The 10206-nt window shown below is 35.0% G+C and overlaps 1 protein-coding gene across 8 annotated transcripts in view; it reads right to left on the minus strand.

Moving 5' to 3' along the window:
• LOC106877583 (piezo-type mechanosensitive ion channel component 1) overlaps positions 1–10206 on the minus strand; it is a 141934-nt gene that overhangs the window by 49667 nt on the left and 82061 nt on the right. For all 8 annotated transcript variants that reach the window (XM_052975090.1, XM_052975089.1, XM_014926523.2 and 5 more), the window contains 7 exons: positions 9654–9805; positions 8907–9080; positions 8377–8493; positions 7564–7764; positions 6642–6843; positions 6089–6181; positions 4727–4889 (listed from right to left, as the gene is read on the minus strand). In XM_052975090.1, the coding sequence (XP_052831050.1) occupies positions 4727–4889; positions 6089–6181; positions 6642–6843; positions 7564–7764; positions 8377–8493; positions 8907–9080; positions 9654–9805 (1102 nt within the window). The remainder of the gene's footprint in view (positions 1–4726; positions 4890–6088; positions 6182–6641; positions 6844–7563; positions 7765–8376; positions 8494–8906; positions 9081–9653; positions 9806–10206) is intronic.

Raw genomic sequence — 10206 nt, forward strand, 5'->3', positions numbered from 1 at the left:
ATATCTTTGGTAAGAAATACAAAACAGTCTTTGATGAGTCATCAGTGCTGAAAACAGGTAAGAGTTTAAAAAAACAGGAAAAAAAAAACTTTCTTCCAGAATACATTATTTGGATGTAAATTATAACTATTCACTCAGCAGAAGAATATTTAAATATTTCTTCAGGAATTTCAAAACATCATTAGTGACAACATGGCATCTGATTACCACAAGCAGAAAATGGTTTCAATATGTTTAAATTTAAAACTTTGCGACTTCTTGAATAAACCTAAGTTTTCAGATTTAGGTGGAGGGGAAAAAAATAGGAAGCAGTGACTACATCTCTTTTTGAGAGAATTAGAACCAAACATGGAACAGTTCCAATGAGAACTGAAACTGAATTACATCCTTAATTCTCAGAGAACTTAAATACTTATCAACAGTTCTACAGCACCTGTTATATTTAAGACTATAAAATGCTTCAAGTTTAAAACAGAAATAACATTTTATAGCAAACTAACTAATTAATAATCTGGGGAAATTATATATAAAAAAAAAAAAGGACACACTGTATAGTGACTAGTGGTAAAAACTAAGAAAGTACAGCTGACCCAACAAAAAAAAAACCCAACAAAATAAGTACACAAGACAAAAGCATTTTTAGTGAACTCATACAGTGATAGTTGAAAGAAGCATAAAAACCTTCAGCAAGTGAAGTTAAGTAACTTGCCCAAAGAAATAATACAGAAGCAGCATTAGCAAGACAGAAACTTGTGTTTCAGGAGCAGGAATTCAATTAGCTTAATTATTTTTGTCATAGTAGCTTGCTGGTTGCTGTGAAGAATATGGTCATGTTTGAAGATCAACACAGCTCTCTTGATTCTGGGGTAATGTTAAGTATTTTGGCAATGCACACCGAAGAAGTATAGCAAGCCGCTAAAAGAGTCATCTTAGAAAAGCTGTCTTCAACAGAACACAATTCAAATTGTAATCTATAGCTCCAGGCAATGATTTCGGTTCTAAATATTCCTTCTCTAAATATTCAGGAGCATAAACGAAAAAAAAACAAAAAAAACAGTACAACATTGAAGCATACTCCACGAATATTTCATGTTGAATGGTATTGAGCAAAATGGTAAAAAGGACAATAAATAGACTGAAAGCTAAGAATAGTTAGAGGGTTAACAAAACATAGTGACTAAGTTTTTAAAAAAAACAGATAAATAAATAACCCTTTAGCATTTAAGCTGGCTATGTCCAGGCTCTCACACCAACCCAACAAGGTTATTCTAAAAATAAAGTTACATCATAGAAATTTTTGACGCTACAAGACAATGCATAATTAATTCAAAATAATGTGAATATATAAGCTTTATATTTGACAGGGAAATCTGAATGCTAAAGGGTCAAAGATAATGGTATGATAGGGGCTAATGTTTGAGATGTAAACAATTTAGATGTGATAATAGGAATAATAACTCATGTTAGAAATGAAAGGCTTTTTGGTGGGGTTTGAAGAAATGTGATATTGAAAAAATGAATAATGTAGAAAACTATATAAGGTGTATATATGATGGAGGTTATGTATAACAGAGAAGGAATAGCAGCAGTGGATATATATTCTTACAATGGAGAATGATTCATTGAACAAGTAGTATGAATGTAGTGGAAAGTGGTACAAAAAAGACAGGAGAAATGATTGAGTTTGAATGGTATTAGATAGAGGTTAAGACAATATTGGTTTGGATATGTAACAAGTAGATGTTACATGTAATGTCATGAGTTGGAGACAAGTGGTAGCAGTGGAAGAGAAACACTAAAGAAGAATTGGGAAGAATTCATAGATAAAACATGAAAGTAATAGTATACTTTCTAAATGAGATGATGCATAGAATAATAATAAAAAAAAAGAAAAAATTGGTACTCTGTCGATTATGACAACAAGGGTTCCAGTTGATTCAGAACAGCTGGCTTGTGATATTAACAAGTCAAGGCAGTGAGCTGGCAGAATTCTTAGCACGTTGGATGAAATGCTTAGTGGTATATCACCCATCACCATGTTCTGAGTTTAAATTCCACCGAGGTTGACTTTACCTTTCATCCTTTCGGGGTTGAGTACTGAGATCGCTGTAACCGACTTATCCCCCTCCCCAAATTTCAGGCCTTGTGCCTATAATAGAAAACGATATTAACAAGCCAGTCATTCAGCATTCCACAGACACATGTACCATTAACGCAGTTCTCAGGGAAGTGTAGCATGACACAGAATGTGGCAAAGCATTTATACGTAACTTCGTCTTCACATCATGTGATGGATGTAACTGAATATCATTATCATACAAGTGATGTTGATTGCTTCTAGTCTTCCAAGGGAAACATATCTGGCCAGTGAGGAACATTACCTGACTTGGAAACAGGTGAAGGTTGGCGACAGGAAGAGTGCCTGGCTTTAAAAAATAAAAACCTACCCCAACAAATTCCAGCTGATCCATGCATGCATGGAAAAGTAGATGATCAATGATGATGATGGTGATTATGATGATGATTATGGTGATGATGATGATGGTGATGATGATGGTGATGGTGAAAGACATAAATGATGAGTTCAAAATGATAATGTTCATAAATTTCATAATGGAAATATATGAAATATAAGAGATCGATCTAACAACTGCAACAACCACCGAATCAACTCACTGTGAACTAACCACAAGAATATCTGTCACAAATCATAGCATTAAGGAATACCAGCATCAAAAAGCAACTCATGGAAGAGGTTTCCACTCTGGTTTCTTTTCTTTTTTGTTTTTGTTTGTTTTTGGCTTCTTTTTTTTTTTAAGAAATGAATAATTGGTTGAAAGAAAGTGAAAAAAAAATCAGCAGCAACTAAAAAGTTTTGAAAGGCAACAGAATGAGTGCAATGGCGAAGCTGAGAAATAATGAAAAACAGAATTAGTTGAGATATTGATTATAAGGAAGTATTTGGAATTGATATTTTTAACATGTGTTTTTAAACAGGAAACCTTGCAATTTCAACAGAAAAGGACAGAATAATGATGATTTCTCTCATTGATTACATGAGAATGGAAAGAGTCAACCGAATCAATTTCTAGCATCAAATTTTTTTTTATAGAATAAAAACGTTGGTTCCAGTGGAAAGACAATAAGAACTACAAGAATCTAAACTGAATGGTATTGAAATAAGATTTTCACAGACATCTTTAATAGCAAATAACTGGAAATAAAAGTTTGGAAGTATTAATTAATTACCTTCATTTGAAATTTTCATTAATGTTGACCTGACAATTTACCTAAATTATCAAATTATTAAACCAAGAGAATTACTTCTGCTGAAAGATATTTTTTAATTCTGTATCACAGAAACCTGCTTCAACAATATCATTACCTAACGTTTACTTTCCCAGGCTAGCATGGGTCAGACAGAATTTGTTGAGGCAGATTTTCTACAGCTGGATGCCCTTCCTGTTACCAAACTTCACCTGTGATATTTCCCCCATGACCAGACATGTTTTGAGAAACTGGAAATGAAGGATACTGCTTGCACGACAGTAACACTTGTTTACAACTAGCACATGGTGTCAAGACAAAAGAGATAGTTACACACACACACGATTGGCCTTTTTCAGTTTACATCTACCAAATCCACTCAAGGCTTGAGTTCACCCAGGGCTACAATAGAAGACACTTGCCCAAGATGCCAAGCAGTAAGACTGAACTTGAGACCACACAGCTGGAAGGCAAACTTCTTACCACACACAGCTGTGCCTTTAATAAGAATTATAATGAGGAGCATAAACTCATGGAAAGATTACATATTCTTATTAGATACACAATCTCCCAGATTTGCTGTTATTCTTTTCCGTTATTTAAACAAATTTACATAGTAAAGATGCTTCCTTATACAGATAATTATTTCCAGAAACAATTTTAAATGTATTAAATGTTTAAAATGCTTAAGTGATGTAGAATGCCATTTACAAAGACCAACAGACGACATACTGCATTACTTCACTTAGACAAATCTAAATCATAATCAAAAACATTCCCAGAGGACACAAATTTAACATTTACACTGAGTGAAACTATAAAACATCTGATCCATATGCTGGTAGCTTAAGTGCGCATGTGAGTCCACTCACAAGGCTTTGGTCGACCCAAGGCTATAGCAGAATACACTTGCCCAAGGTGCCACACAGTGGCTTGAACCCAGAACCATGTGGTTGGGAAGCAATATTCTTACCACACAGCCACACCTGTGCCATGTGTATCTCTTTATTTTTTTTAAGAAAACACTATTTGGTGAAAGATTACTCCTACACACAAATATCAATATCTCTCTCTCTCTCTCTTTCCCTGCTAACAATCCAACTTCGACTCAACACTGCCATATGTCACCTTTACGAACATCTCGGTACAAACACACCACACACACTTGTGTTACAAAAGACTGTTATTGATCTTATGGCCTCAATGTTGGCAATCCTTAGTCATAACTGGTTTTATTAACTTTTGTTCCTGCTTTTACGTTCATTATATAAAACTAACAAGAGCTCTCAAAATATCTTGCTAAAATAATTTAATATTTTTCTGAAATTGTTAAAATCTTTGAAAAATTCTGCTAACAATAATAATTCAACATGAATGCTCAAGCATGAAGTTAATATGAGGTTAATGTTATTTTGTTAATTTTTCAATTAAAAAAATTTTTTTTTCAATATTTACTTACGCCATTGTGGTGGTGAAATCAGGAACTGGTATCTCTAGGGAAGCTTCGACCTCAGGTAAAATGTCTTTGTTGTCACCGCCGGCATAATTAGTAGACTGACTTCCCTGTTCCACGTTGAATACTTGCCATTGGAGGCAAACGAATAACAACTGGAAGAAATCCGCTGGAGAAGAAAGGAGATGACATTAGATGAGGTACATGCCAGATATACACAGGAATAAATATTTACACACAAATACCTATACATATGCGACTACTATACATATCTTTTCTACTATAGGCACAAGGCATGAAATTTGGTGGGAGGGGACTAGTCAATTGCTCCTGTAACTTGTCATTAGAAATGCATTGAAATAGCAATTGTTCCACTGAAAACCTGTGACCAATAACAGTCACAAAATGCATGAGACATATATTAATAGTAATGGTAAGACAACAAAAGAATAAAAGAGACCTCGATATTATGTAAATAGAGGAATTTATCTGTAATATATGTGACAATTATTCGGTTGCCATAATAAAACTCTGAGTTTCGAATGTCAGGGCAGAAACCATTCTGCCAGCTTGCCATCTTAATAAAGATAATAATAATGATAATGATAATGATAATGATAACAGTAATAATTTTTTCTACTAAAGGCATAAGGTCTGAAATTTGTGGGGAAAGGACAAGTCGATTACATCAACCCCAGTGTTAAACTGGTACTTAATTTATTGACTTCCAAAAGGATGAAAGATAAAGTCAACCTCAGCAGAATTTGAACTCAGAACGTCAAGGTGGACAAAGTGCCACTAAGAATTTTGTCCGGCATGCTAACCATTTTGCCAGGTCACCGCCTTAATAAGGATAATAAAAATAATAACAATAATGTTGCTACTATAGGCATCATATAGCTTGAAATTTTGAGGGAAAAGGTCCAGTTGATTTCATCCCCCACCCCAGTACACAACTGGTACTTATTTTAGTGACCCTGAAAAAAATTGAAGGCAAATCAACCTCAGTGGAATTTGAAATCAGAATGCAAAGCTGGAGAGAAATGCAGCCAAGCATCTTGTCCAGCATGCTAACAACTGTGCCAACTCACCATTTTTATATCTAAATAATAAACAGCAATGAAAATGACTAAATTAACTCACACCTCTCCATGCAATGGCCTACAGTAAATTTAACATAAATTAGCATAAATTAATATAAATTAACATAAAGTGTTGCTCCTTACAGTTGTGAACAGAGGCAATGTCACAGATTTCATTCATGGAGATATATCTCACCTGTACAGTTTCCACCTATTTTTATATCAAACCAAATTACAATAGAAATCTATATATTCATAAGAGAAATGAGAGGAAAAACCAGTTTACCTATAAGTATAATGGCTGGTGGAGGATGTAAGTAGCTTGGTAGGAAAAGCCAATATTGCAGAGATGGTTTCAGCATTTCCTTCCATGGATATTCTGCCAAGACAAATATTATAGAGCAAATGAAATACGTGTTGTGGAGAAGGTAACCAATGAAAAATACCAATATTTTGACACACTGGTTATGAATGTGAGATAAAGACAATTTGGCTTTAGTATACACACACACACACACACACAAACCACACACACACACACACACACACACCCACACCCACACCAAGAACAATTGTCTTTTAGTGTGTGCGTGTATGTTTATACTTCAGGTAACATATATCAAAACAGGAGACTGGGAAAACAATTCTGAATAAAAATAAGCCTGACAAGAGTAATCTGAGTGCTAAAGGGTCAAACAAAGCCAACGCACAAGTCATCAGGCATCCTTCAGGATGACTTGATGGTTCTTATTGTTCCAACAGAAAAACAGGCATGTATATACAGTCTGTGTGTACTTAATGTATATGAATGATCAAAAAAGAAAACATGAAATATTTACCAGTGCAGAGTCCCAAAAGAAAACCCAGTGAGGACATATACTGGAGTGGAAGCAAAACGGTCAAAATGAGAACATAGACCGGCCAAACTCTGGCGTTATTACGTCGGTTCATTAGGAGTAAAGCCGCCAGGAAGATGGCATAGAGAATAGAGTATGCATCCACTCGAACACTAATGGTGATGGCAGTTGTGATGTAGCAGATCTGTGAGGAGAAAAAGAAAAACCATCGAATTAAGAGGAAATAAACATTTTACACAAGCATCTTTAATTACAAAATGGAGTGGCGACTCCTGTCGATTATTGGGTTGGTGCATAATTATTGTGGCTTTTTTACAACAAATTTTATTCAATAAAAACAATAACAATGTTTAACAAAAACATCTTTAAATGATTATTCCGGAGTATATTCACCATCTACTTCAATTCCTGCTTCCCATTTGCTTGGCAGACGGTCAGACTGTCATTTAAAGATGTTTTTGTTGAATATCGTTATTGTTTTTGTGGAATAAAATTTGTTGAGAAAAAGCCGAAATAATTATGCACCAACCCAATAGTTTAATTACGAACAAATGGAGTGCTTATATGCAATGGTTTGACCTGCTAGAAATAACACCAAAATCTCTTTCAAATCACACCTAACCAAAATAAGGAACCAACACAAAAAGTAAGTGTGTGTGTGTGTGTGTGTGTGTGTGTATATGTACACGTGCCATGTAACATTTGTAATCTAGGCATCATCACAAGAGGTAGAAGGCATTATAATATATTATGGTGGAAGTAAGAAGGCTTTCACACTAGCTGAAGCTGTGAGTTTGATTGATGGAGAAGACAGGAAATATTTGAAAATTGAAATGATTTTGAAGACAATGGTCAAAACTGGAAATTTATGTGACATTAAATAAAAGTTACGTGTCAAACTTACCTCAAGTCCAAATTTGTAGAAAAAGTAATTAGCAAAATACTTGAGAACATCAATAATTCCTTTGTCAGCATCCTCCCTGGTTACATTACAGAAAATAATCCCTTCTTTCGGCCTTCTGTGTTCTGAGTGTTTGTAATGTTGATGTTGGTGGTAGCGAACAATTGACTGGAATGCAATTATCAGCAGGATGGCCACATAGTTCTACAAGAAAAAAAAAACAAAGTGATAAAGATTTTTAAAATATCAGGCTTAAGAAATGACAGGCTTAAAATGTGGCCAAGCTTAAGAAGTACCTTACGTTATTCAATTAAAATATTTTTACATTCATAATTCAAATCTTACCAGAATCAACTTGGGGTGACATATATATATATATATATATATATGTTATAGATGTTGACAAAATTAGTACTGACAGTGACTTCGAAGTTTCAGTTAATGCTAAACCCAGACAATTTGATGATGGCTTAGCTGGCCAAAACTTCGTTGTACTCTAAATTTATTGAGTAATCCTTCAATGTGATGTAAAATTGGTTTTATTATAAGACAAACAAACAAAGATATGATCAAACATACAAATATACATATATAGACAGACAGACATACAAGATAGGTTTCTTACATTTTCCATCTATCAAATCCACTCACAAGGCTTAGGCTATCCCGGGGCTATAGAAATGATATTTGCCCAGGGCACTAGGCAGTAAGCTTCTCAAACACACAGCCATGCTTGCACCATATAATTCATATATGCACACACACACACACAAACAATAGAGATGATGACGATTACAATGACAGGAGAATACTTACCACTAAATAATTAGGTAAATAGTTGGAGTCCACTTTTTCAAGTCCAATCCAAATGTTGTTGTTAATTGTTTCATTGAAGGGGTAATCCATTTCATCGGTGCTATTGGACCATGTATCCTGAAAAAACAAATTTTGAGCAAATTAAAACCATTTCACTTTTTAACTGTTCACTCTCTTTTTTCACTTGGGCTGAGTGACTGTCAGACACCTTAACCCTTTAGCATTCAGATTACTCTGTGAAATTTAAAGCTTATTTATTCATATTGTTTTGAATTTATCATTCAATATGTAGCTTGGAGATTTGGTGATGTGACTGTTTATTCGAAAATAAGAGGACCAACTCAGAGTAACACTGAAAGCCACTGGAATTGAGACCATACCATTTTTTTAATCCCTGCTATATATATTAGAGCTGTCACTATTTCATTTGGGCCTTTCTATTGAAACTGCTTCCAACCACAACAAAAGAAGAACAACAAATTTACATTAATCGATCAAAGAATGTGCCAAAAGAATCATAGAATACTTACTGTGCAGTTGTTCTCCCAGTCAGTAACCCGAGCTACAGACATTTGGAAGGAAGTTTTAGCTAACAACACAAGAGCAGTATATATCTGTAGAATGTGTGAGAGCAGAAGTCGACATTTCACTAACAGAAGAAACAGGGCCAAGATAATAACGTACACAGCACTAATAGCAGACACCTAGAAAATCAAATAAAACAATCGGGTATAAATTAATCAAGTAGACAGGTGTGTTAAAGACAGTTTAAAAGCATTTTAGATTGATAAGACTAAATATAGTCAGGGGAATGGACAGGAACAGCGTCGCTTGTATGACAGTGATGCTCATTTACAACAATCATATTGTGTCAAGACAAGGGGACACACACACAAAATATGTGTGTATGTACATGCATACACATACATACATATATTACACACACACACACCCACATATGCATACATACATGATGGGCTTCTTTCAATTTCTGCTAACCAGATCCACTTACAAGGCTTTGACCAGCTTGGGGCTATAGTAAAAAACACTTGCCCATGGTGCCACACAGTGGGACTGAACCCAAGACTACATGGTTAGGAAGCAAGCCTCTCAACCATACAGCCATCATCATCACCACCATCATTTAACGTCTGTTTTCCATGCTGGCATGGGTTGGATGGGTGCCTATTCTAAAAACTGGGAAATACATATTTATGAAACAGAATACAGCCACAATAGTTTGATATGCCTCCTAAGAGCTCCAGAAATATACTTACCTCTTTAGCAGCAACTACCATGATGGTAAAACCAACCACTTTGTATATATGTATTTCAGTCAATCTCCAGAGGTACTGTGAAACATAGTTCCAAGTATCATTTGCGCGTTTCCACAGTGATCGGCACCGTAACAGCAGTTCCTTCCTCCAGTCTGCAATCACCAAATATTTAAATGCAGTCAATAACAAAACAGATATATTATTAATAGACAATATATACTGACAATGACAACTGCTGATATTTATGTATGCCCTATAAGAATTAGCTTTTATTATATCTCAGGAGGGTCATTGTGCTAATAATAAACACACATGCTTGTATTTCACTTCTTCATTATTTGTCATTTGCTTAACTATATAACCAATTAGCTAATCGATTGTTTGGATAAGGAGTGGCTGTGTGATAAATAGCTTGCTTACGAACCACATGGTTCCAGGTTCAGTCCCACTGCGTGGCACCTTGGGCAAGTGTCTTCTACTATAGCCTCGAGCCGACCAAAACCTTGTGAGTGGATTTGGTAGACGGAAACTGAAAAGAAGCCCGTCATATATA

The sequence above is a fragment of the Octopus bimaculoides genome, chromosome 20 (genome assembly GCF_001194135.2).
Source record: "Octopus bimaculoides isolate UCB-OBI-ISO-001 chromosome 20, ASM119413v2, whole genome shotgun sequence".
NCBI classification, from domain to species: domain Eukaryota; kingdom Metazoa; phylum Mollusca; class Cephalopoda; order Octopoda; family Octopodidae; genus Octopus; species Octopus bimaculoides.